The sequence below is a fragment of the Arachis hypogaea genome, chromosome 20 (assembly GCF_003086295.3).
Source record: "Arachis hypogaea cultivar Tifrunner chromosome 20, arahy.Tifrunner.gnm2.J5K5, whole genome shotgun sequence".
NCBI lineage: Eukaryota > Viridiplantae > Streptophyta > Magnoliopsida > Fabales > Fabaceae > Arachis > Arachis hypogaea.
The window spans coordinates 101,743,308-101,770,980 of NC_092055.1; the positions used below are offsets into that span (position 1 = coordinate 101,743,308).

At 41.2% G+C, this 27,673-nt stretch overlaps 3 protein-coding genes and 3 long non-coding RNA genes across 7 annotated transcripts; 2 read left to right on the forward strand and 4 right to left on the reverse strand.

The window, feature by feature from the left end:
- The first annotated feature begins 1,714 nt into the window (after window positions 1–1,714).
- Window positions 1,715–4,074, forward strand: LOC112783883 (uncharacterized). The gene is made up of 5 exons (XM_072231146.1): window positions 1,715–1,834; window positions 2,248–2,533; window positions 2,774–2,878; window positions 3,343–3,528; window positions 3,629–4,074. The coding sequence occupies exons 1-5, from the start codon at window positions 1,715–1,717 to the stop codon at window positions 3,862–3,864; spliced, it is 933 nt and encodes a 310-aa protein (XP_072087247.1). The 3' UTR covers window positions 3,865–4,074.
- A 6,163-nt stretch (window positions 4,075–10,237) lies between these two features.
- Window positions 10,238–11,213, reverse strand: LOC140183128 (uncharacterized). The gene is made up of 2 exons (XM_072231147.1): window positions 10,371–11,213; window positions 10,238–10,258 (listed from the first exon to the last, which is right to left on the reverse strand). The coding sequence occupies exons 1-2, from the start codon at window positions 11,211–11,213 to the stop codon at window positions 10,238–10,240; spliced, it is 864 nt and encodes a 287-aa protein (XP_072087248.1).
- A 210-nt stretch (window positions 11,214–11,423) lies between these two features.
- On the reverse strand, window positions 11,424–12,323 carry LOC140183130 (uncharacterized). Its single transcript, XM_072231148.1, has one exon. The coding sequence runs from the start codon at window positions 12,321–12,323 to the stop codon at window positions 11,424–11,426; it is 900 nt and encodes a 299-aa protein (XP_072087249.1).
- Window positions 12,324–14,790: 2,467 nt separating this feature from the next.
- Window positions 14,791–15,740, forward strand: LOC112784544 (uncharacterized). Of its 2 annotated transcripts, none has more exons than XR_003193931.3 (3): window positions 14,791–14,904; window positions 15,284–15,326; window positions 15,408–15,740. It is a non-coding gene; the product is annotated as an uncharacterized lncRNA (long non-coding RNA). The 2 variants fall into 2 exon arrangements; XR_011878984.1 differs by having other exon boundaries at window positions 15,422–15,740.
- Window positions 15,741–17,154: 1,414 nt separating this feature from the next.
- On the reverse strand, window positions 17,155–18,778 carry LOC140182705 (uncharacterized). The gene is made up of 3 exons (XR_011878748.1): window positions 18,022–18,778; window positions 17,866–17,930; window positions 17,155–17,402 (listed from the first exon to the last, which is right to left on the reverse strand). It is a non-coding gene; the product is annotated as an uncharacterized lncRNA (long non-coding RNA).
- Window positions 18,779–19,091: 313 nt separating this feature from the next.
- Window positions 19,092–20,818, reverse strand: LOC112782264 (uncharacterized). The gene is made up of 5 exons (XR_003816146.2): window positions 20,260–20,818; window positions 19,949–20,036; window positions 19,708–19,779; window positions 19,481–19,549; window positions 19,092–19,313 (listed from the first exon to the last, which is right to left on the reverse strand). It is a non-coding gene; the product is annotated as an uncharacterized lncRNA (long non-coding RNA).
- Window positions 20,819–27,673: the final 6,855 nt, after the last annotated feature.

Consider the following 27,673-nt stretch of genomic DNA (forward strand, 5'->3'; position numbering starts at 1 on the left):
ATATATATGGAAAGTTATCAGGTATGGCAATAAAAAAAAGAGGAATACGGTATGCATTGTACGAATAGGTAGCCAAAGAAAAATTTGTCTTGTAGTGAACCCTGAATAGACAAAAGTAACCCTAGCAAAGTACTTGAAATGTCATAATTATCCAGCTTAAAATAGTTAATAGGCCGTGGCTAAAATAGAATGGTGAAAGAGGGCTTAGGCCTTGAGTCTTGTGTTGAGTAATGGGCATTCACACTCCCACCCCTCTTCTATCTGAAATTGAAAGGAATGAAGAACTGAATCCCTAGCCACCCGGTGACCCAGCCCTGCCGCCGTTAGTCACGTCCACCACCGTAGCCACCTCAACTCTGCAGCCCCCATCGCGTGTGGGAGTCCGGCGCCGTCGCAAGAGCGTGAGGTCATCTCCTCTGTTCGAGCGCGCTCTCACTTTGTTCACCGTGCGTCTGTCACCACCACCGTGCCCCTCGCCACCGTCTCCTCTGTTCGTGCTTCCCTCGCCGGTGTGAGGTAGGTCTTGTCGTTTTCTCCATTTTGCAATTTTTTTAATTGTGTATTCTAGAAAGAGTATTGCGGTTTTCATTTACGGGATTACTGGTTCTGAAATTTCTGATTTCATATTCTAGTAATTATTGGTGTCTTCGTTACAATGTTCATGACCTCTGTGATCTTATATTCTATGTTATATTCTGTGACTAGGAATCATTTGGTTTGGTTAATTACTTAATTTTGTTCATGATTTTTGTTTGCTGGATTTTGAATGTTGTTTGTTGTGACTTGGAGTCATTTTGTTTGCTTAATCTCACTGTGAGGTCACTATGTGTTCGCCGTTCATCTCTCGTCATCTCTTCGGTAGGCTGATGCTTCTTCATTTTCATCTCGTTTTGTAATTAATTTTTAAGATTCTCCAGTTATAATAGTCTTAGGTCCCTTCAACTTGATATTGAACATTTTCCTCTGTTAGATACTTAGGTAGTTGATAATTATGACAAGCCAAAATTATCAACATTCCAATTTGAGGTAAAGGCTGTAGATTTTGTTTGTATGCCAAATTTGGTGACCTTGCCCAGTGGCTTCAAGGATCTATGAAGCCGTTACAGTATCTATTCGTTGGAAGATGCATCAATTGTGTGGCGGTTGTTGAGTGGCTACCAAATATGGATTCAATTTTATTTTTGTTGCTGATGTGTATGTTGATTCAGAAATCGAATTTATGGGAATTGTTGCTGATTATGGGAATTTTTGTTGATTTTCTGATGCATTGATGTACTGAACGAGGCACTTTTATTGTTGCAAATGAAGCAACAGTAACTATTACTTTTAGTTTTTTATTGAGTTAAATAAAATAAATTTAATTTTCTGTTAGTCTAGCTTGATGGTGTTTATATATTTTTTTTCTATGTGTTTGATCAGTAAGTGAATTTAATAGTATTTGTTATGTGTGTATGTAATTATAGGTTGTTTTGTTAAGTTATTTTTTTGTTATTTAAATATTTAATTATGATTTTGTATTATTGATGCTAAAATTCTAGCATTATCGTTCTAAATGTTGAATATCTTAATTTGAATTGAAATATTAATTTTATATTTCATAAGGATCATAGATTGTAATATAATTTGCACTTCTTGATGAGGACAGTATCAATTATAAGAAATTGTTTGGTCACTTGAATTATGGTCCCCCTAAATAATTAGTGTACGTCCGCCCATGCAGGAAATGTCACTGGACATTGGCATGGACGAGGCGGCCTCTGGAACAAGATATTTAGATGATGGTGGTGACCTGGGCAATGATGTACGTGACAGCGGTTTAGTACGGCCGGAGGAGGTGATGGAGATGTTGTTTAACTCTCCCGACAAGGCTTAACAACGTCCCTGACACCAACGATGCACTCCACGAACGTATATTCGACCTTGACCAGCTCCGACATCATCGTGACAACGGTGCCAGTTCACTACTAGAAAACTAGTTATTACAGACAGATATTTCCGACGGATTTTATCCCACTGAAATACAGACGGAATTTCAGAGGGATTTTTTTGTCAAAAAACAAAAAAATAGATTAGTATAAATTACAGACGGAAAAGAGAATCCGTCTATAATTCTGTCGGAAAAATTAATTTTTTTTCCGTGCGAGTGGTTACAGACGGATTTTCCGTCTGTAATTTAAATGAAATCCGTCGGAAATATTGAAAACCCTAGTTGAAGATTAACTCCATTCACTCGCCATTCACACCTAGTTACTCGCCATTCACTCCATTCACTCGCCATTCACTTCGCCCTGCACCCTGCCGCCCACAGCCACCGCAGTCTCTGCCACCACTGCAGCCACGCAGCCCCCGCATCAGCCCTCGCAGCTCCCCGCAACCCCCACAGCCTCGCAGCCCCTCAGCGGCACAGCCACCGCGCAGCCCCTACACAGACACAACCTCCACCGCCACCGTAGAAGATCCGTCGCCGTCGGATTCCGAGCTTCTTTTCGTTCCAGATCAGCGCTTTCTTTGTCAGATTCCCTTCGCGCAGCTGGTAGATCGCAAACCCTAACTTTTCTATTCGTTCGTATTTTGTATTTTTCTTCAGCTGACGCTTCTTTTTGCTCGTTACTCTCTCACGAAATCGATTGTTTCGTTTTCTTCGTTAATCAATTTTTTATTCATAATTGTTCATAAGCAATGATAATATTGAATGCTGTCTACTTTGTGAATTTAATTTTGTTCATAAAATGTCTATTAAGCAGTTCATAATTTTGTTCATAATTTTGCACAGGTATATCTGAAGTTGCAAGATCTTCAGAAAAGAGAAGGCGAGGTTGGAAGAAAGAAAGTTCTTCAATACACTCGATATGCGTCAGTTGGATTTGCAATTGTACAGGTCAGGAAATTTGTGATCTATGTGAACACTGTATTTTCTCTTGACTCATGTTTAGATTTAAAATTCTCATCTTTTTAAAACTCATATCTTCTTTATTCTAACTTAAAATACTCTCTTTTTAAATTTTTAAAATGTCTACTTTTCTGATGAAGTTGTTATAATCATCACTCCTATTTTTTCATTTCAGGCAATTGGCCAAGTCCTCTTTTTACGTCCTTATGTGAATGACTTTAGTACCGAGTGGGTTCTTTCATCTATTATCTTGTTAATTCTTGTTATAATCAGAAGAAGATTCTTGATTAGACAAACTTGTTAGTGCTTTAAGAGTATAATTATTAGCTTTGAGTGTGTATATTGGCTGTATAACTTTTAATGCCATTAATGCCTGTGCTTCCCATTGAGAACTCTATGCTGCTCATTATCTTATTTCTACGGTCTCTGACGGGGTGTTTTCTTCGTTTTAGCTGAAGCAGACATGCAGAAATTGAGTCATGCGTTAAAAGTACATTCAGAAACAGAGAAGCAATTGAGAATGTCAAAGAATCAAAGAACATGGTTCACAGCAGCGCTTCTACAATTAAGTGCCAAAGAATATCCACCTGCTGATGCAACTGATGACAAGTTATATTTGAAAGGTGCTACCAATAGAGGTGAGCTTGACTTTTCCCTTCCTTATATGGTGTTGGCAAAATTGGAGTGGTTTCATATTGTTGAACTTTCTTCTCTAAGCTTGTCTTCAAATGGATACAGATGGTGATTTCTGTAGTACTTCATCAACAGGGGAGAGCTTGAAGAACATTGCTACAGGTCAATGTGATGAAAAGTCATATAGATTAGGATTGCAAGAGGATCAGAAAAGAACTTTGGATTCCATATGGTATAAAGCTACAGAGATATGCCAATCGAGCCGGCTCAAGGCTTTTCTCAGGAAGCAGGGAAAGTTATCTTCGCTTTGTGTCAATCAAGGTACATTTGCACTCATGTAGCTACGATTTCTTTTTCCAACCATCTTCAAAATTTATGGCATCATATTGTAATCTCTTCCTACTATGTGGTTAGTTTCTTTTATGTTTGTTTATGTAGAAATTTAAGTTTTATGGAGTTTATTTAGGTTTTATGTTTGCAGAATTTTATTTTTTTAAATTTATTATTCTAATATTTATTCCATTAACTTCAAATGTTGAGCCATAATTTAATTATCAGAAACTAAATAAATAAATAATGGAGATGTTCGGTAAGTCGGGTACCGGACGGTTCGGGTTGGGACCCTGAGGTCAACGCTTGAAATGGTGGAGAGGCTCGTCTGGTCGCGGTTTCCTGGTCCCGGGAATGCGAGGTCCCGAGCACTTCGCGTGCAGAGGGGGGGGTGCCACCTGCAAAGACACTCCGACGCTCTTGTCAGAATATGTGCAGGCGGAAAGGAGGTGGTGTAAAGAATGTAACGTACCTTGGGGGGAGAGCCAGTCTCCCCCTTATATACATGTCAGTAGTGGGCCCCTCCAGTGGTCAGGCCCATACCCCCAAGGGCGCTGTCCCACGGCTGTGTGCAAGCCGTACGGGACGCGTGTCCGAATCGGGTGGAGGACGCGTTATTGGGCCGGCGGGAACTCGGGTCGGATTAACCCGTGTGAGTTTGGGCCAGGCCGTAATAGTGCCCCCGACGCGTCAGCGATGGCCGTGAGGGCCATTGGTGGCGCGTGATGTCTACGTTCGTACGTTGTCGTTGGGTCGGCTGATCGTGGGAGAGACGCATCTCTTGTGCGCGTGTCTCTTGATCTGCTGTGCCATCTGTTTGCCGTTTCGTTTTCCGCGCTGGGCATTTAATGCTCATAATGATTTGAAAAAACCCGTGCGCAAAGACTATCTTGCCCCTGCTTCCTTTCGCGCTTTTGGAGGTGGTTTTTAAACAGTTTTCTCCCTGTCCACCTCCCACTCTTACTATTTCCAACTCCTTCTCTCCCTAACATCCAAAGCTTCCAGTGCGAACTCCCTCCTGCTTCAACTTTCAGTCCAAGTTTCCTTCATCGTTCCAGGTAATTTCCTGGCTTCTTTCCTTTGGTATCTGTGTTATGTCCTGTTGTTGTGCGATTGTTGCTTGCATTTGTTGCATGGCTAGTTTATTTTTGTTGAAGGGTTTTTCAATGTTGGGGTAGGTGAGTTAGGGAAGGGGTACCATTCCAGGATAGGTTTTTTGGGTGGTTTGTGTGGTAGGCGTAGTTTTTAGCCGTGTCTGGTCATGATTGAGTTGAACAGGCGTAGTTTCTGAGTTTTTTCGGGCTCCCGACCTCATAGACTAACGGAGTGGTACCCCGCTGTAGGTATGCCTCGCGTTGTCTCCCGGTCTTCCGGATCTGGTACGGCTTACGACCCGTATGCTTGGGTGACTGATGATATAAGGAGCTCACCCAACCAGATGGGTTTGGAGGAATTGACGGAGTTCCGGCAAGCCGGCTACTTGTGTGGGGGGACTGACGAAGAGGCCAACTACGAGGCCATTGTCCCCGCTCCCCATGAGCGTATTTATGAGCTCAATTTTCACTCTCCTCGTGTCCCCGATTGGATCTGGTTTTATAAGTCCATGTTCACGCAAGTTGGCGTTCGGATACCGTTTTCCGAGTTTCAAATGGCGCTGCTGAACCGGATATCCGTCCCCCCGTCTCAGCTTCATCCGAACAGTTGGGCTTCGATCCGCTGCTTCGAAATGGTCTGCGAGTACTTGGAGCTGCCGGCGTCGGTGGACATTTTTCTTTTTTATTTCAACCTTACCAACCCCTCCAAACAGGGGAAGGCGAGGAAAGGGTTTCTTTCTTTCCGTGCTGCCCAGGGTAGGAAGATTTTTAGCCTTTTTGAGGACTCCTACCATGGTTTTAAGGATAAGTATTTCAAGGTTCGTCCCGTCAAGGGTCGTCACCCCTTCTGGTTGTCGTTAGAGGGGGAGCGCCTTATCCAGACTTACTGGAGTTTTGGCGCGGGGTCGAATCCTTTCGTCAAAGTGTCGTACAAAAGGTTGTCGGCTGTAGATAGACAGATAGCTGACGTCCTTCTTGCTATCTTTGAAAAGAACCCCGTGAACCCACATCTTCTTATGGGTGAGCGGGAGGCCGCCAGGAGCTATATTCGTGAGTTGTCTTCTTTGTTTGCCTATGTTTCTTAGTCGTTGTTTTTCTCTTTCCGATCTAACGACTAATCGTGCTTGTTGTTTGCTGCAGTGGAAATGTCTGCCACCGTGACCGGTCTTGAGAATCTGATGAAGACCTTTTTTGAGGCAAGTGATGACGAGAATGCCCAAGAGAAGGACGTTGGTAAGTCGGAGGGTCCTTCAGGGGAGAAAGAGAGTCAGGCATCCCCTACCCGAGATACCGAAACGTCGGGAAAACAGACCGTAGGGGGTCAGGCTTCCCCTACCCGCGATGAAGGGCCCGCTGATGGGCACGTGACTCTCACCCCTCATCCGGACAGTGACGTGGAGCTTATCCATACTCCCAAGAAGCGAAAGATGTCTTCCAGCCCGGAAGGGGCCCTTACCATAATGGAGAGGAACTTTGATGCTACCAAATTCATTGACTCCCAACTGATACCCGGGACAGAAGAGCATTTTCATGAAACCGAGCTGTCCGGGCAGGCGAGGTGGATGTATCGCACCTTGCTTCGTGGGGCCGTGATAGCTCGGAAGGCCGAATTTGAGTTATCCGGTATGGAGGCGCTTCGGAGGAAGCTTGAGTCCTCTGCTAAGGCGAACAATGACTTTAAGGCTCAAGTTGAGCTCCCCCAAGGTCAGCTGTCCGAGATGGGGGGGAAGCTCAGTGCTGCTGAGGAGAAGTCGTCGTTTGTTGCGGAGAGGTTGAAGGCGTCCGATGAGACCGTGGCCCGGCTTCTTGAGCGTGAGATGACATTGGAGGGTCAACTGAACGCTGCTCAGGGTCGGGTTGTCGCCTTGGAAAAGGAGCGGGAGCAGGCCGTCTCGGAGGCGAAGGCCGCTAAAGCAGAGGCCGCTGAGCTTAAGAAGAAGCTTAAGGTGGCCAAGGAGCAAGGGAAGAATGCTATCTTGATGACCGAAGATGCCCTGAAGGCTCAGCTGAGGATTCCTGCTCCTGATTTCGAGACGTCGTCAATTGGTGTTTTCAAGACTATCCAGGACGGAAAAATTGTTGATATGCCGAGGAAGTGAAGTCTTGTAACTTAGGATATTTTGTCGTTTTGTTTGTTTTGAACAATTTACTTGTCCGTTCCATATTTTGACGCTTTATAAGTTATCGTCGTTTGATTGCTGTGATTTGTACTTATTTCGTTGTTTTGTCGTGTTGCCGTTAGCGTGTTACCGTTTATTCTGGGCGGGCTTATTTCTTGTGCCCGTCTCGCCGTTTTCACATTTGGTAACAGTTTGGACCGATTTGGTCGCGTCGTCGTCGAATTGGTTGAGGCCTATGAGCCGTCTGGCTTCCAGGGTGATCAATCCCGGGGTGCCGTTTTAGGTTTTAGTAATGTGAAACAGATGTGAAGTAAGAAAGTTTTATCAAGTAAAAAATTTGAACAAGTGAAAATTACTCGTCAGTTGGGCAAGTATTTGACCAAGTAATTAAACAAGATGAATTAACGTGTAGATAGGGCAAATATCAGCTATCTGGTTAGGCTCCCTGGTCGGTGAGCCGGTGGGTCAGGAGTAGAACCTCTTTAGGTTACCTGCGTTCCATGTTCTGGGTATTTCCTTGCCGTCGAGTTTTTCGAGTTTGTAAGCGCCTTTGCCGAGTACCTCCCTTACCCTGTAGGGACCTTCCCAATTTGCCGCCAGCTTACCTTCTCCTGGGGTCGGGACGCCGATGTCGTTGCGCCGCAAGACGAGGTCCTTTTCCTCGAAGTCTCGTTTGAGGATTTTTGCGTTGTAACGCAGGGTTATTCTTTGTTTCAGCGCCGCTTCTGTTAGGTGGGCCATCTCCCTTGTTTCTTCAATCAGGTCTTTCTCGACCGCTTCGCTCATCCCCGCGAGTAGTAGTCGGGGACTTGGTTCGCCGATTTCGACTGGTATTACCGCGTCGACCCCGTATGTTAGGCGAAAGGGAGTTTCCCCCGTGGCACTTTGCTCGGTTGTCCGGTAGGACCATAAGACGGAGGGGAGTTCGTCAGCCCAGTTTCCTTTCTTACTGTCTAGGCGTTTCTTTAGGCCAAGAAGGATGACTTTGTTTGCGGCCTCTACCTGCCCGTTTGTTTGGGGGTGTTCTATTGAGGAAAACTTTTGCTTTATCCCTAAGCCAGAGAGGAATTCCATGAACTTCTTGTCGGTGAACTGGGTCCCGTTGTCTGAGATAACGACCTCCGGGATACCGAAACGGGTTATCACCTGCCTCCACATGAACTTCCGGCAGTTGGAGGACGATATCGTGGCTAGCGGTTCAGCCTCTATCCATTTGGTATAGTAGTCAATGGCCACAATGAGGTATTTGACTTGTCCTGGGCCGACCGGGAAAGGTCCCAGGAGGTCGACTCCCCATTGTGCAAAAGGTCGTGTAGTCGTTAGCGAGCTTAGCTCGGAGGCCGGTGCCTTGTGGAAGTTGGCGTTTTGTTGACACTTCGTGCATTTTCTGACGAATTCCTTTGAGTCCTTCATCATTGTCGGCCAGTAGTATCCTGCTCGAATGAGCTTCCTTGCTAGGGCTTTGCCCCCGATATGGTGTCCGCAACACCCCTCATGGACTTCCCTGAGCACGTAGTCCGTTTGGTCGGGGTGTAAACACTTCAATAGGGGCTGGCTAAGTCCCTTTTTGAATAGTTGTCCCTGTATGATTGCATATCTGGCCGCCTCCCTTCTCAAAGCTTTGGCTACTTTCTCGTCTTCGGGTAACTTGCCGAGTTCCAGGAAGTTGGTGATGGGGTCTAGCCATGAGGGGCTCGACTCCGTCAAGTGGAGGGCGACCGTTGGTTCCTTTATCATGCCCTGGATTAGCGACCGGTTGCCCGATCCTGGCTTTGTGCTCGCCAGCTTCGACAGGAGGTTTGCCCGTGTGTTCCTTTCTCTTGGAACGTGCTGGACGATGACCTCCTGGAACTGTCTTGTCATTTCCTTAACCTTTTCCAAGTATTTTTGGAGGAGGGGGTCCCGGGCTTGGTAGCTTCCGTTTACCTGTGAGGTGACGACTTGGGAGTCGCTGCATACTTCGACCCTCGTCACCCCGACTTCCCGAGCCAACATTAGTCCGCCTAGGAGAGCCTCATATTCTGCTTGGTTGTTCGACACTGGGAACTCGAACTTGGTCGATTGCTCGTAGATGACCCCTGCTAGGCTTTCCAAGATGACCCCTGCTCCTCTGGACGTTTGGTTGGAGGCTCCGTCGACATGAAGCCTCCACCGTGTGTCTGTTTCTTCGGGAGGATCCCCTGTTACCTCCACCAAAAAGTCTGCCATTGCCTGGGCTTTGATTGCAAGTCGGGGCTCATACTGTAGGTCATATTGCGAGAGCTCGATGGCCCAGGTCATCATCCTACCAGCCAAGTCAGGTTTTTGCAGTATTTGTCGAATCGCCTGATCTGTCCTCACGACTATACGGTGACTCTGGAAGTATTGTCTTAACCTTCGGGAGGACACTAGGAGCGCCAGCGCCAGTTTTTCCAGTTTGCTGTACCTCAGCTCTGGTCCCTGGAGTGCCTTGCTCACGAAGTAAACGGGCTGTTGTGTCTTTGCCACTTCTGTAACGAGGACCGCGGCAAGCGCTTCCTCGGTTACTGACAGGTAGAGGTAGAGCGGTTCTCCGGCTCTGGGTTTCCTGAGAACTGGTGGTGCCGCCAAGATTTCCTTGAAGTGGTTGAATGCCTCTTCGCAAGCTGGGGTCCATTCGAACGTTATTCCCTTTCTTATTAAATTGAAGAAGGGTAGGGCTCTTGCTGCCGATGCACCGAGGAAGCGGGATAAAGCTGTCAGTCTTCCGGCAAGCCTCTGGACGTCTTTGATGCAACCCGGACTCTTCATCTGAAGGACCGCTTGGCACTTTTCGGGATTGGCTTCCACTCCTCTTTGAGTGATCATGAAGCCCAGGAACTTTCCGGCCTCCATGGCGAACGCGCATTTGAGCGGATTAAGCCTCATGTCGTGTTGTCGTAGGGACGAGAAAACGCCGTTAAGGTCGCTCAGGAGATCGTCAGGTCGTGCGGTCTTCGCGAGTATGTCATCCACATAGACTTCTACTGTTTTGCCCATGAGTTCGCTGAATATCTTATTCATCAACCTTTGGTACGTGGCTCCGGCATTTTTTAGACCAAACGGCATTACCTTGTAACAATAGATGCCCCCTGGCGTTATGAACGCCGTTTTTTCCTCGTCGGGTCGGTGCATCGGTATCTGATTGTACCCTGAGTAGGCGTCCATGAAGCTCAGATATCTGTACCCTGCCGCTGCGTCGACGAGTGCATCAATATTAGGTAGGGGGTAGCAGTCCTTGGGACAAGCCTTGTTGAGGTCAGAGTAGTATACGCACATTCTCCACCTCCCGTTGTGTTTTTTAACCAGAACCACATTCGACAACCAAGTCGAGTAGTCCAGTTCCCGGATGAATCCCGCTTCTAAGAGGCTGGCCGTTTGCTTGGCCACCTCTTCCGCCCTTTCCTGCGACATTTTTCTCCTTCTCTGGGCCACTGGTTTGGCTCCTGCCTTTACGGCCAGGTGATGCGACATGAGCTGGGGATCTATCCCGGGCATGTCGGCAGGTGTCCAGGCAAAGAGGTCGGCGTTGGCCCTGATCATTTCCATCAAAGGCTCTTTTATCTCGTGGGGGAGGTTTCTGTTTATGAATGTGAATTTATCGTCCTCCTCGCCGACTCTGAACTTTTCCAAGTCTCCTTCTGGCTCTGGTCTGGGTTTGTCGTCTACCCTGGCATCCAGGTCGGCCAGGAAGACCCCTGACGCTTCTTTGGATTTCTTTCTGAGAGAAAGGCTGGCGTGGTCGCAAGCGACCGCCGTTTCCAAGTCGCCTCTGAGGGATCCCACGGATCCGTCATCGGTGATGAACTTCATCACCAGTAGTTTCGTACTGATAGCTGCCCCCAAGTCGTTAATGGTCTTTCTCCCCAGGATGATGTTATAAGCCGTCGAATCTCGTAATATCACAAAGTCTGCCATGACTATTCTTCTTCTTTGCCCTAGTCCCACAGAGGTCGGGAGTGTGATGATTCCGTCCGGCTTGATGAAGTGGTCACCTAACCCTACCACACTGTGTTGGTGGGTCGTCAGGTCGGAATCTCTCAATCCCAAGGCATCGAAAACGTTTCGGAACATGATATTTGAGTCTGCCCCTGTGTCTACCAGGATTCGTTTGACGAGGCCAGTTCCGACCTTAGCCGTGATGACCATGGGCGGACTTTCCGGCGCCTCATCGAACCATTGATCCTCCGGGCCGAAAGAGATAGTTGGGAGACCCTTAAGACTTCTAACGGGTGAGGTGGAGATCGCTAGGACCTTGGCGTCTTTTTTCTGTGCCGATTTCGACTTCGGGGCGGTATTTCTGGCCGTTACCACGTTTACCACCGTGAGGCCGTGGTCGTCACCTTCTGGTTCTTGTCGTCACCTCGTTGGTCGGGATCTATCTTCGGTGTCATGGTCTCGGTTGCGTCTCCTTGGTTCCCTTATAAGGTGGGCGAAATCGGCGAGTTTGCCGTCCCTGATAGCTTGCTCGAGGGCGTCTTTTAGGTCAAAGCAGTCTTGGGTCTTGTGCCCGTGACCCTTGTGATACTCGCAGTAGAGGTTCTTGTTTCCTCCCGTCCTGTCCTTCAGTGGTCGGGGCTTCGCCAGTATCCCCTTTTCTGCTATCTGTTGGTAAACTTCTGTGATCGATGCCGTGAGGGGGGTGTAGTTGGTGAACTTCCCAACTCGGGGGAACGGTTTGGGTGGTTTACTCGGGCCGCCGTCCCTGGCGTGTTCCTTTGGTCTTTCTCTAGCTTCGAAGTGCCGGGCTTGGTTATAGGCCGGCTGCCGTTTATTGGCAGCCACCACCCGGCTGACTTCCTCGTCGTTAATGTATTCTTTGGCCACGCACTGGATCTCTTGCATTGTCCAGACGGGCTTTGTGGTGAGGTGTTTCCTGAAGTCCTCATTCGAGAGTCCGTTCGTTAAACACAAACTTGCCACTGAGTCCGTCAGACCTTCAATTTCCAAGCACTCGTCATTAAAACGGTCCAGGTACTTCCTGGTCGGCTCTCCGGGTCTTTGTGTCACCCCCAGCAAATTAATTGGGTGTTTGGCTTTGACAATCCTAGTGGTGAACTGAGCCAAGAAGGCGTGGCTGATGTCGGAAAATTGGGTCACCGAGCCTTGCGGGAGGTTGTTAAACCACCGTATTGCCGGGCCCGCTAAGGTGACCGGGAAAGCGCGGCATCTGACCTCGTCTCCCACCCCTTCTAGGTTCATCCTGGCCTCAAAGGCCGTCAAGTGTTCCAGGGGGTCTTGCGTTCCGTCATACTTCATGTCTGTCGGCTTGTCGAAGTGTTTCGGTAGTCGGACCTCGAGTACGGAGTGTGGAAAGGAGTCGCTCCTATTATGACGGGTCCTCGGGCAGTTCTTCTCGACTCGTTGTTCTCACGGTGAGCTTCCTCGTCGCCCCTGTTCGACGCGCGCCGCCTTTCGTGTCGGGCGTAGATAATGGGGTCGCGACTTCTTCTTCTGGGGCGTACCCGCCCCCTAGTGCTCTCCGATTCGTATTGGGAGCTCGGCGTGCGCCTCGAGCGGCTCCTTGAACGGGAACGGGTGGGGCTCCGCTCTGGGGAGCGTTGGTCGCGCTCTGTTTCTGCTAGCCTGCGCTCTAAGTCCTGCATTCTGTGGCGTAGTTCTTGCATTATCCTAGCGTGATTATCACCCGTCCCCCCGAAGGGGCGTCTCTTGTGAGTCTGTGTCGCATCCCTCGGGGGTGACCGTTGCTGTTGCCGGGATTCCGTCGCGACGGCGCCTCCCCCGAGCACGGGAGGCGCTACCTCGGAACCTATCCCAGTCTGGACCAACACGAAATCCATGGACGAAGTCCCCACAGACGGCGCCAATGTTCGGTAAGTCGGGTACCGGACGATTCGGGTTGGGACCCTGAGGTCAACACTTGGAATGGTGGAGAGGCTCGTCTGGTCGCGGTTTCCTGGTCTCGGGAATGCGAGGTTTCGAGCACTTCGCGTGCAGAGGGGGGGTGCCACCTGCAAAGACACTCCGACGCTCTTGTCAGAATATGTGCAGGCGGAAAGGAGGTGGTGTAAAGAATGTAACGTACCTTGGGGGGAGAGCCAGTCTCCCCCTTATATACATGTCAGTAGTGGGCCCCTCCAGTGGTCAGGCCCATACCCCCAAGGGCGCTGTCCCACGGCTGTGTGCAAGCCGTACGGGACGCGTGTCCGAATCGGGTGGAGGACGCGTTATTGGGCCGGCGGGAACTCGAGTCGGATTAACCCGTGTGAGTTTGGGCCAGGCCGTAACAGGAGTCTTTTTTTTTTTGGACATAAATATTGATGATTTATTCTGCCATATTGCTAAATATGCTACTTTCAGGCTGCTCTATTACTTTCCAAAATTTCACCGAAGATTGCTGGTGAGCCAATCGAAGCAGAGAGGCTATATGATGTTGTTAATGTCGTGCTCTCATTGCAGGTAATAGACTCGTCTTGGCTGAAGCTAGATTATCTGAATAGTTTGAGCAAATAAATCATTGATAGATTGGTGGAAGAAGATCTTCATTTTATCTTTTTCTTTCTTGTAAAGATACCGTATCCTCTCTCTATTTAACCTTTTCTTTCTCATTAATTTGTTCATTTTTTCTATTAATATTTATTTATTTATTTTAAATATCTTGTTTGTCTGACTGTGATCCACGGTGCATGAGCAAATAGCTTCCTTAAAATTTGTAGAAATTAGCCTACTTGAATTACACCATGTGAATAATAAAGTATGAAAATCTGCTAGTGTAGTCAAGTCTCCCTCTGCCATCTTTCCCTAAAATTCATTTCTCAATTCGTCAAGCACATGTATTTGAAGTTATGCCACAAAAGCTACAACTTTGAAATTGTTGTTTGTGAACAAAACGTTTTGGACTTTCCTCTAGATTTTGGAATTACAGCTGACGAGTTGATCCTAAAAATTGAGGAAGTTGATTTTGGATTTAGATTAGATACACACTTAGATGAATGCTTTCTCTTGCAGATAATAAATCCAGCGAAAACTTTTGGTGATGTAGTTATTGATTATTGGTAAGCTATCAAATGCTTGTTCAGTATAAATTTTTGCATTCCTCTTCCTATCCCTTAACCCATCATTTGAATCTTTTATTCTAAGGTTGCATTTAAGGGAGTTATGGATCAGAACCCTTTCCCATTTGGGCACATTTTGCTTGATCAGACTTCAGAGTTTTAGCCCCAGCTGTATAATGCATCCTGATACTTACCTAAATAAGGTAATCATGTCTTTCTTCTTGTTCCAAAGATTAAATATGGAGCTGCCTCTATTCTTCAGGTTTTTAGTGCCTTTTGGTGTTTTGTGTTGATTTTGTTGGTGGATTATTTTATCTGGCTTAGATGGGCAACCCCTTCTAGCCTCTGGAGGTTCATCAGGTGTCATAAACGTATGGAATCTAGAAAAGAAAAGGCTCCAGTCAGTTGTAAGAGAGGCTCATGATAGTGTGATCACATCACTACATTTTTTTTGCAAATGAGCCAGTGCTTATGAGTTCTTCAACAAATAATTCTATTAAGGTGACATTTTTTCTTTTTGGAAGATACATACATGTTTGCATCATGCATATATAAATTTTCATTGAAATATGTTGCTTTATTTATTTATTTATTTTATGCTTGCTCAGATGTGGATTTTGCATTTTCTCCCTGCAAGCGTTGTTAGTATGTATATTTTCATTTTTTCTCTATATTGACATTTTCTGTGTATTAATTTCATCAATTGGTTTCCCCATATATAACATGTTTATGGTGTTTGCAATGCGTTTCTTTGATAGGATCAACAAAGTAGAGAGCTTTCTCAGCACAATGTTTCTAGACGAGCCAAGAAACTTAAAGTAAAGGTATGGTTGGTGTTTCATGCTTTCCTTATTTTTGCTTAGCAGAGCTTGTGAAAGCGTTGCTTTTGCTTTAATATTCCTCTGTAAATTCTTAATGTTTTGTTTAGAGACTTAGTATGATAATTACAAAGATATATAAATGTGTGTTTTACTAGTGAAAACATCTTATGACCTCGGATACCTAAATTTGGATTTTGGTATTCTTAATCTGACTTATTTTTTATTTTTATGTTGTGATTATGCTTTCTAGTTCTTAAAGCATTCAGTTCAATAGTCATGATTAGGTCAGAAACTATATGATATTAATTGTGAGTCATAGGTCTTTGTGCTTCCTATTTTGAATAGATTTTTCATCCCTCATTTCGTATATGTGTTTATACAGGAAGAAGAAATAAAGTTGAAGCCCGTGATTGCATTTGATTGTGGTGGGTTATTTTTCTGGTACTATTCATTCAGTTCTAATTTTGCTGAAGAAATGGAATTGAAACTGATGTATATTAATGTAGAATCTGAATTACAGTGGGGAATCCAGCCTTAAAGGCATGTGTATAAGTATATAAATTGAAATGTGGGGAAAGTTGGGATGATGAAGAAGAAACAGCAGCAGTAGAAAGAGCAAGTGAAGTGAATTTTGCAGATGAGATGAGTGGAATTAACACAGGATCTCCTTCACCAACTTCATCTAATGAATCCTCTGTTACAAGTTAATTATTAGAGCATCGAAAATTGTTCAAATGAGTTAGAAAATTGAATAGGAGTTGCTTGCAGCATAGTTCTTTTAATTTACTAGTATGAGGAAAATTATTTAGAGCCCTTTGGATACCCATTAACAACTTTTAATTTACTCAATACAATTTGTTGATGTATGGTTATTTATTATTATGGTTGATGTATCAATACACTTTGTTTATGATTTAAATTATATTGACTTGTTTGTTTATAGTATTTTTTTTAGTTTGATAATACGATGAATTTGTTTATTTTTTGAAATATTATAAATATTCGAATACAAGATAAAAATTTGTATTTATTAAATTTATATTTATTTTGTATGAATTTATATTTATTTTGTATGAAAATAAGTTTATTTTGTAATGAAAAAATAAAAAAAAATTATTTTACCTTACCGACAGATTTACAGACGGATTTTCTGTCTGTATTTAGAGTATAGAATGGTTTTCTAAAGTTCCAATTACAGATAGAAAATCTGTCGGAAAATCCATCTGTAATTACAGACGGAAAATCTGTCGGAAAATCCGTCTGTAATTACAGACAAAAAATCTGTCGGAAAATCTGTCTGTAATTACAGACGGAAAATCTGTCGAAAAATCCGTCTGTAATTACCGACGAAAAATCCGTCGGAAAGTTCGTCATCTTCGAAAAATGGATGGAGAATTTACAGAGGGAAAATCCGTCGGTAACTGGTAAAAATCCGTCGGTAATTTTCCGACGGAAAAAAATCCGTCGGTAAATAATTTCCGACGAGGCTTTTACAGAGGGATAAAATCCGTCGGTAACCAAAAATCCGTCTGTAATATAGATTAAATCTGTCTGTAAATCTGTCTGTATTAAGCCATTTTCTAGTTGTGGTTCTAGTAACCCATGATGGACGGTCTAGGCACCAGACCTGCAATCAGAGACCGCCCCTCGTGACGTTTCCAAGTGCCGATCCAGTAAACTTATCATTGAAATTGGCTTTGTGCTTGTGTTTTCTTGACTATAATTTCTAAGAGGTGAAGATGGAACTTTCCCTGATTTTGCTTGTCATGATCCGTTATATACCGGTTTTACCTAATTTAATGTAACATTGCATAATCTAATCTTTTGTTTATAAATATTAGTATAGAATTTGTCTAATATAAATCTTTTCAAATAACAAGACACGAACAAATGTTGTGGATTTTTTGCATATACGAAATTCGCAACATAATTCGCGAGTAACACAATGCCGCAAAAATTGCATATAATTTTTTTAACAAGTTTCGCAAGTAATGAATGCCCAATGAAAAGTGAAACTAAACATTTTACGAATCTGGCAAGTAGTTCCATTATAGCAAAAACTACTTGTAGATACCAACATATTTTGGCTTCATGTTTAACATTTGCAACTATATTTATTTGTATATGATTCTTAACTACAATCTGAAATAAAAACTGCAACAACATTCACAACTAAGAGGTTAAAGCAAAAACTGGTTAAATATATTCATTGAAACTATTCTTATATAAATAACTACTGCAATGTCATGTACATTAACCAACTCAGATAAAATGAAAAGTGAAAAGGACTAATTCACAGTTTACATAGCCAATCAAGTATTCTTCATAAACTATCTTATCAAACCTCTAAATATTACTAATCATGACTCTTCAAGGCACATTTTATTAATCATTTTCATTTTTATAACTTTGATCTTAAGAATTAAGATGTATATCCAAGGCTATAAACTCAACAAGCGCTGCCTCCTATGTTCCATCATTTGGATGCTTACAATCGTACCCTGCAAATGTAAAGACAACATACAATTATTCAGCCAAACTCAATGGAGATATTTCAAGCTTTACATTTCTAGATTTGCTTTTTCATCAGTAATTAATAGCTTACTCATTTCAACCAAAAATGCGTAGTAAGAATACATCAGAATTCTAAAAAAAATTATTGAATTCAACCAAACCACAGATTTTTAAGGCCACAACAATGTCAATTAATCTAAGAAAAGGTAAATTATGCGAAAATAAAGGAAATTCAATGGATAATAGAATAACGTATAGAATATAAATAAAAAGAATTGAAAAACGAATATAATCTCCTGCCCCAAAAAAAATCATGCTCAAGAAACAACTATAAGCTATAGTGGAAAGACATAATAACATCAAAATTCAAAACTTGCATCAAAGGTAAATAAATTAACTCTTGGGCATAATGAGAGCATAAGCACATGATCACAATAACCTTAATCTTACTATATATTCCATCTTGTCCATGAAACCATTGCCCAGAGAAGACAAAATCCTACTTTGCATGCTTCCTGAGCAATCATGAATGTAGATTAAAATAATTTGATTATAACTTGCTTTCTGTTCATTGATTGAAAAATATTAGTAAGGCAAAAAACTCACCTTCAGCTCCACAATGATTGTTCTTTATCCAATATTCTAACAAACCCACTAAATCAATGTAAAAGATACACAAATCACTAAATTAGTGTTTAAAAAAAAAATACAAATCCTCAATCTAAAATCACATTATTATCAGAAAACTGCTTTCTACGCAAAATAAATCAAATCTTAATCTCCCAAAATTGTTAAATTAACAGCTGCACCTTGAAGGAGGTAGAGATGGGAGGAGGAGTTTGACGATGGAGAGACATGGATGCACGACGAGCCCATGACGGAGTGAGGCACGACTAGCCCTCGACGGAGAGAAGCCAAGGGAGCCGACAGGAGAGGGTGGGCAGAGGGAGACTCGTAGGCAGTGGGGGTGTGCTAGTGAGAAAGGGGCAGTATGAAGGCTGAGGGAGGGCGGAGACATGGGCGCAGAGAGCTACATTGAGACGATTTCCGTTAAAGCGGAGGCAGAGAGTTAGAGAAAGAGGGTAATAGAGCTGAAGAGAGAGAGAGAGAGAAATTCTTAGTGAACGAACAAAATATTTGTAAAAAATACCCAAAAGCAGCTCAGCTCGGCTCAACATTTGGCATTTAAGCCAGATTCACTTAAAGAGAATGGCTAGTTTGGCACCAAGTTGGACACACACGACATGCTCAATATTCATACACTGCAGAAGGAATGAACCGGTTGCATGCCTTTCATGCATTTCTTGGCTTCATGTCCACAATAAAGCTTTTTCTTCAATCTAAACCCTTTATATATTTTAAATTAAATCTGATTGGTTTTAAAAGAATGGAATATGATATTTCACTAAAGCAAATGACATACCAGAACCGCTTCATATATATATATATATATATATATATATATATATATATATATTATATATATATATATATATATATATATATATATATATATATGAGCCATTAATATATAAATGAATATTAATATTTATGGAAGATTATTTTAATACGTAAAATCATAGATTCATGATATTAAAAGTTTATACCGAAAATAATTAAAATTAAATTACAAAACATTATATAGTAAAAGACTTATAGTATTTCAAGGTGTGGAAGAGACCCAAGAACTGAAAGATTTCCATAGCAATTATTGAACTTTAGAGACCTACGCAATTTTAGATTAAGATATATACAATGAATATTTTTCCTAATGTTTTTTAGAAAAAAGACAGAAATTATTAAAAAATGGATAATCAAACACTTACAAAATTTTGAGACTGGTGATGTTTGCTAGCTCCTTAGGGATTTTACCACTCAGTCCGTTTGCAACAAGTGCACTATAAAGTGAATGAATAATCATACATATCATATCATAATATTTTGACTTAATTTGATGAACAAAACATAATTATAGAGCTATATGGATTTTAATTTAATAAGGAGAAGAATAGAATAAGCTAAAAAAAGCTGAGAAGAAATTATTAATAGAGAGAAGAGAGCATACATTTTGGTAAGGTTCATTGTACCCCATTCTCTAGGAAGCGTGCCGCTAAGGTAATTGCGGGTAAGGTTACTATTAAAAAAGACAAAACAAAATATTATAAAATGCATCTTAGTAGCTAGTGAAGCATTTGAGTAAATGCATGCATGAAAGATTGTTAATTATTGAAATTGAAATATATATCCTCTTAAGTATGGTCTTCTACTTCAAAGAAGACATTTATTACTTACATCTCTTGAAGGTATGGCAACTTGACAAGTTCTTGAGGGAGTTTTCCTTGAAGATTTTGTGCACTCAGAATTCTGTTTATCATTTTATTTTTGGGCAACAAATTATTGGAAGATAAGAAATAACTTGAAAATAAAAGAAAAAGAGAAAAAGCCAAATCACGTTAGTCTTTACTAATAAAAGAAAAAAGGAGAGCTTGAAGTTTAGTCCCTGTAAACTAAACATCAGAAAAGAGCTTATTACCATGAGCAGCTGCAATCGCAGACATACTGGCGACTTCCACGGATGCAGAAGATGATACACCTTCCCCTTCAGGGACTGCTGATGAAATCTATGCATAACAAGAAAATGGAATTTTTCAAACCTTTACAGTATATACCGAATTACATCTCTAAGTACTTTGTTTCTCAATATACTTTATTTCCTTGATTTGATAGAGAAGCAGATAAACCTTCACAATTAACACTAATAATAGAAAGTAGCATTATAACTTATCCCATATTTGTTTTGTTTAAACCAAGTATTCAATAACTTAATAGAGAAAGATGAGTTACCAGCATGGTGATACTGTCGTTAAAACGCACACCCATCTCAGTCATCAAGACCAAAATTGCCCCAGCAACATATGCTGCCCACTTGGGAAGTTAATCATTCAATTAGTATAATAATAGAATGTTCTAAATGCCTAAGATGCATATAAAATGATGCATATCTACTACCCACTTTCGGGATGGATCTTGAGCAAAATATTTCCTTGCTCTCTCATAAGACATTAGCTTCCCATCTTCCATGAAATCAGACAAATCCATGGCAATGTTGGACTACGATAGCCAAGCTCTGAGCCATATGACACCTGGACATGAAGTAATCATTTACTAAAACTGATAAAGCTATCTATATTAAAATAGACATACATCTTCTTTTCCCTTCTCTTTCTTAATCAAATCAATATTATTTTCAAAAGAAACACATATTTGTCAAATTTATATATTTTTCATCCAACCTATAATATAATTCAATAATACATCTTCATAATAGTTCAAAAGAACATCCAAATAGAGTGAGTTCAGAAACACTCCCCATATTCCATCTTATTTTACAATTTAAGCTTCACTAATTTTCAACTTCTCCGGTTAGACTATATAGAAACAGCATATTTCATATCAACTGGTGCTAAATCTGTATAATTCAACTTGGCTGCTGAGTTTAGTTAGGACTTTGCACTCTCTATATATGCAATGCTAGTGACTAATTAAAGATCAAGATTAATCAAGAAACACCACTGTAACTAACTTAGCAAGCTCAATCCACTAACTACTCAACACTGACTAGTTATCATCATAAATATTGTGTAGTTCTATTTATACCGTTTTAACAAATTCTACTCTTCTCCCTTAATAACCCCTTCTTTAAATTTAGGTAGTCTGTAATTTGATTAGGAGATGGAATATGTACAACATAAAGAGACTTTTGATCAACCAGATCTCTTAGAAAATAAAAATTCAGTTCCAATTGGTAACAAGGAGACAAGTACTTTAATTATCACATCAAATAGGTGGTGGTACTTTGGTAACAAAGAGATTAATAGTGCTTCATGTCTCATCATTATTGCATTTAACCATCATTCAAACATTTACATCAGAAAATACACACACACGCCATGTTTTGTACAAATTTTGGACAAATGATGCTGATTACCAAAAATCACCATTTTATATAAATTAATTATGGCAGCATCATAAAATGCCATAATACTCGGATATTATGGCAGTTCTTTGAAACCGCCGTAATATAAATGACATTTTAAACACTTTTTTTTGTAGTGGAAGAAATCCACCTCTGATTTTGCGTGAGGGAGGAGAAGCAACCACTGGTTTCGTCCACTGCTTCAAGAAGGATGAGCACCGCGTTAGGGAGGAAAAGCAGTGCTGGAGGGAAAATCGTCGGTAAAGAATTTCACAAAATTAAGCGCGTTGTAAGTATAGTTCTGAACCGACAATTAGACCTCAATCAAATTTAATTTGTTTATCACAGATACAAATCCAATATAAATAAACTGAAGTATTTAAACCTCGGGTCGTCTCTCAAGGAATTGCAGGGAGGTGTACTTATAATTGGTTATGAAAAAGTATACTTTTGGGGTTTTTAAATGTTGAACAAGGAATGTAAAATGATAATAAAATAAACTAAAACTAAGAAAAGCTCTTAGCAAGGATTGATAATTAGAAGTCATATCCTAATTATCATTATCAATTGTGATGGTAATTGCCTTTTACTTTCACTTAGTTAACCTCTAACAATGAAGGTAAGTCAAGTGAGAAAAATCAACTTAGGTTCACAGGTCGTAATCAAAGACTAGATTTAGTGAAGCCTAAGCCAACTAGCAAGTCTCAATTACCAATCAACAAAACACTTTTGATAACTCAAGAGTCTCTAAATAATCAATCCAAGTTAAGAATAGAGAAATCTAATTTAAAACCCAACCAATCATTTTATCAAACACTTGGAAGGCACAAAATAAAAACATAGAAAATTAACAAGGAATATTAAACCTAAACAATCAATTGCAAGGAATCAATACCAACAAATGAAGAAAGAAACAATAAACATAAAATACCTCAAATTGCATTAATAAGAATTTGAATCTAACATGGAGGATTCATAAACTAGTTTAGCAAAATAAGGAAATCACAAAGAGAAATAGATAACTAAAGTATAGAATAAATAAGAGTAGAAGAAAGCTAAACCAAACCAAAGTAGAAATCTGAAATTAAGAATGACAAGGACTAAAAATCCTAAAATCCTAAAAATCTTTAGAAAACTACATCTAAAACCTAAAATTATGAAAGGTGAATTCCTTCCCTCATTCTGCCCACTCTGCAGCCTCTAATCTTCATTTTCGGGCTTGAAACTAGGCCAAAAACAGCCCAGAAATTGCCCCCAGTGATTTCTGATATGTGCAGCACGTGGCTCTGTCACGCGTATGCGTCGCTTTTTTGCCGCACTATCCACGCGTACGCGTCACCTAACAGCAAGGCAACTATGGCAAATTGCATATCATTTTGAAGCCCCGGATGTTAGCTTTTCAATGCAATTTGAACCGCCTCATTCTGACCTCTGTAACTCAAGTTATGATCGATTTGCAATTCCTTCAATTTCTTGCATTCTTTCCACTTTTGCATGCTTCCTTTCCATCCTCTAAGCTATCCCTACCCTATAAACCCTGAAAACACTTAAAAAATATATCACGACATCGAATGGTAATAAGAGAAGATTAAAATTAGCAAATTTAAGGCCAAAGAAGCATGTTTTCACTCATAGTACAAAATTAGGAAGGAAAATGTAAAACATGCAAATTCTATGAATAAGTGTGAGAATAATGGATAAAATCTACTAAATTAAGCACAATATAAATCCTAAAAATGGGGTTTATCAATCTCCCCACACTTAAACATTAGCATGTCCTCATGCTAAGCTCAAGAGAACTAAAAGAGTGAAGGCAAAATGGTAGGATGTATGAAATGAAACCTATCTCTATGAATGTAGCTAAATGTAAAATGCTTTTACCTACTTGGTGAAAAGTAAATAAACCTTCCAAGAACAAATATGAACTGGATTTTACTAATTCAAATCATAAAAATGAAGTACAAATAGACTTTGAGAAGAAAGTAGCTCATAAAAACCGGGAACAAAGAATCGAGCATCGAACCCTCACTGGAAGTGTATACACTCTAATCACTCTAGTGTTTGAGGGTCGAGTCTCTCGGTTCTCTACTAATCTTGCTTTCTAAGGCTTGCTCTTCTTCTACCAATCAACACAATTTAATGCACAAATACACATATCAAGAGGTCTTTTCAAGGGTTGTAATGGGGTTAGGGTCAAGGTAGGATTGTAATTGGTCAATTGGACTAAAATATGAATCCTTGATTAACCTAAACTTCCCACCTAACTTATGACAATCCATGTAATCAGAGTATAAAATCTAACTGCCCATTAACTATGTTTTCCACATATTCATGCATCCGAATTTGAGTATAGTACATATGCATTGCTACCATCATTTACTTTGGGGCATTTTGTCCCATTTTTATTTATTTGCTCTTTTTTTTTTCCTTTTTCTCTTTTGTTTTCTTTGCTTTTGTTTTTCTCAATGCATATAATTAAGGTATTGAATGCAAGAATATGTGCTTAACGATCTTTTTCACAAATTAACCAAAAACATACAGCACCCACTTCTCAAACCAAATATTTCCAACCCAATTTCTCCACACTTAAATCATGAACACTTTCACTAGTCTAAGCTAACCACGGATTCAAATTAAGGACATTATTGTTTTCCGCTTAGAGTTAATGATGTGCTAAAGTAAAGAACAAATGGGTAAAATAGGCTCAACTTTGGTTTGCAAAGGATAATGAAAGGGTAAGGCCATATGGGTATGTAAGCTTAATGAAACAAGGCATCAATCACATAAGTGCATGCATACATCAAACAATGGAAATATAGAATCAAGCAAGACAAAGATCACAATTTTAGAGAGAACAACACACACCAAAATAAAACATTGGTTGATAAAATGCAACTAATCAAATGGGCTCAAAATCTCACTGGTTTTGTGTGTTCGATCTCTAAAACCATGTTCCAAAAATAAATTTTTTCAAACAAGTTTAGCAAAAATTTTGATTTAAATTAGTGAAATGTTATAAAATAGTGTCTTGAAAAAGAATTTATCACTCAACCAAGTAGTACCTACATGCAAGCAACTAACTACACATGCGATCTATTATGCAATGCAACAACTCAATAACTAAGAAAACTAAACATTGGTGTTGAAAAGAAAGTAACTAACTCGCGGAAGTCGGTATCGACCTCCCCACAGTTAATGATTGCACCGTCCTCGGTGCATGCAAAGATGCGCAAGTGGACGGGTTGCTACAACTGATAAAGTTTCTTCAAATGATTTTGCAGAAGAACTTATTTGTCGCCCCAATTTGAAGTTTTCTGTTTCCCCTCCTCGGTGGCCATCGTGAAAGGAGAGAAAAAGAAAGAAGAATAACCCACAAATAAAAAGATACAAACAAATGAAATATAGGTGAGCTAATGCCAAATAATAATGAGGTGCTCAACTACATGGTAGCTACAACATGCAAGTGAGAAAGCAGTATAGGCAAATGGCATATCAATAGTGCAAGAATTGCAACAATGGGGTAAAGAAATCGGGTCATAAAAGGCAATATAAGTTCATATCAATGCAAAAGAAATACAAGTGTTATGAGAGATTAGCATTGACCTATAAATAGTATCACCCAATCAATATCACACAAGTTAAGATGCACCAAAACAATGCAATAAATATTCAGCAGATGAGTAAGAAAATTTAGCACTAATAGAAAAATGGCAACTTAGAAAAAAAGAATAAAAAATGCACAAAGTGAAAATGCAATGAATGACAGTATGTAAATGCAATGAAGAAAAGAAAATGAAAGAGAATAAGGAGGAGAAGAAAGTAAGAAAGGAGAAGGAAAGAATAAGAAAGGAGAGAAGAAAGAAGAAGAATGGAATCTGCGAAACGACGCATAAGCATCGCCACGCGTACACGTGGGTAAGAAGAGACGACGTGTAAGCGTCGTCCACGCTTACGCGTGGGTGTGCAAAAATCCAAGCGACGCATAAGCGTCGGTCATGCGTACGCGTGACATCTCGTCGTGCCAGACGCACGACTCCAGCATAGTACCAGCACAACTCTCTGTTCAATATACCAAGTTACGCCGAATATCATATCACGCGTGCACGTCGCTGACGCTTACGCGTGGATTGACAAAATTGCAAGTGACACGTACGCATTAGTCACACGTCCCGTGGGGTGGGCTGTGCGCCAAGCACTCCTTCTGCACAGTTCCAGCGCAACTCTCTGGCTAATGTACCAGAGAGCAAAATTCACTATGACGCGTATGCGTCGTCCACGCGCACGCGTGAGAAGCATTTTTTTAGCATGAAAATAGGTAAATATGCAGAATTGAAAAGGATCACATACATGTAATGAAACAAGGATAAGCAAATAAATAAAATAAAAAAACTATTGAAAAGGAAGGTTATACCATGGTTGGTTGTCTCCCACCTAGCACTTTTAGTTATTGTCCTTAAGTTGGACATTTGGTGAGGTCCTTGATAGGGTGGCTTATGCTTGAACTCGTCCAGGAATACCCACCAATGTTTGCAATTCCAATAGCCTCTGGGATCCCAAACTAGGCGCATCACGCTTCCAAGAAAATTTGAACAAGTGACAAGGCCCCAAGATTGATGAAGGTTGAGGTGTATTCCAGGGTCCTAAACCTTGTTGGTCATCACCCTTTCTTCTTGATCTTCATGCTTCCATTCGGGTGACAAGGTTGAAGAATTCTCATTTTTGCACCAAGAAATCTTCCTAGACCCATTCAATCGAGCTCTACACCAATTCTTGCACTTCAACTTGGAGCATGCAACCATATTGAACCTTGCATGACAACTCCAACCACTAACCATCTTCCTCGTACTCTTAAGGCCACAAAGCTCTAAGCTGACCATCTGTCTCAAGTAAACCATATTCAAGTGGGAAAGTAAAGGTTAAGGATAAGAATTTTACCCACTTGAATGTTGTATTGGATGGTAATGGCTTCGGGAGAGGTGTTTCTAATGATCTTGCAAGTTCCACTCCCTTGTGCTCTTCTTTGAATTCTTCCACCTCTTTGTAAGCCTCTTCAACTTCAACTGCGACCTTATCAAGTTCTTCTAATTCTTCCCCGTCATTCAAGTCATAAGTTGGAGGTTGAGAAAAGTCTACCTCAATATCATTTTCAGATTCACTTGGAGAAGGTTCTTCAAACTCAAGGGGTTTGATTGTGGATGCAAGTTCATCACTAGGATGGCTTGATTCATGATCATCATCACCAAGAGAACTTGCCTCTTGATCTATTCCATCCAATTCTTCATAATGAACATGTCTTGGAGGTTGTGCACTATCCTCCTCAACATCAATTTCAAGCTTCTTGGAGGAATACTCTATAACTCTAGATTCCCATGGAGGTTCAGCATCTCCTAAGTCTTCGACCACTTCTTCCTCTTCAACAATTACGGCTTCCTCCAGTTGTTCCAATACAAAATCCCACTCCTTGTTCTCCACCAAAGTTTCTAATCTCTCCTTCATGCTACACTCTTCTATTGATTCTCCACAATTGGCAATGCAAGTGCTTTGAGTGTAGGAGTATCAGGAGGCCAAAGTGTTTACTACCTCGGTCAAGGTAGCCATGAATTCTAGTGTCATCCTTTGAGTTTCACGTTGCTCTTGAAGTAATAAAGTGAGAGAATTATCTATTGGAGCTTGGGGTTTATAGGAGGGTTCATTATTTGGGAGAAAGGATTCATGATAGGAGGGTGGTTCATCTTGATAAGGATATGGAAAAGGTTTATCTTGATAGGGATATGGAGGTGGTGTATATTGAGGAGGTGGTTCTTGGGAGTAATTGTGTTGGAATGGGGGTGGTTCGAAGTATGGCTCGTATAGCTCATAAGGCTCTTGGTATAGTAGGTAAGGATTAGGGTCATATGGGTGGTGTTTGGTAACATGGGGCTTGTGAGTACAGCGGTTCAAAACTATATTGAGGAGGGGATTCATAGGCATATGGTGGGCTTATTGGTAACTACAAGGGGGGTCTACCATAGCCATTATCTTGGTATGCCTCTTGGAATGGCTCTTGGTCATAGTATGTTGGTGGAGGTTGTTGCCAAGAGGGTTGATCAAATCCTTGAGACTCCATCCACCTTTGATTGTCCCATCCTTGATGCATGTTCTCATTGTAGCTTTCATTCCCTACAACATAATTTGAACCAAACTCATAGCCAAAGGGGTGAGAATTCATGGTAGCAAATAAAAATTAAAAACAAGAACAAACAAACAAGCAAAAAGTAAATATTTACAATAACCAATAGTAAG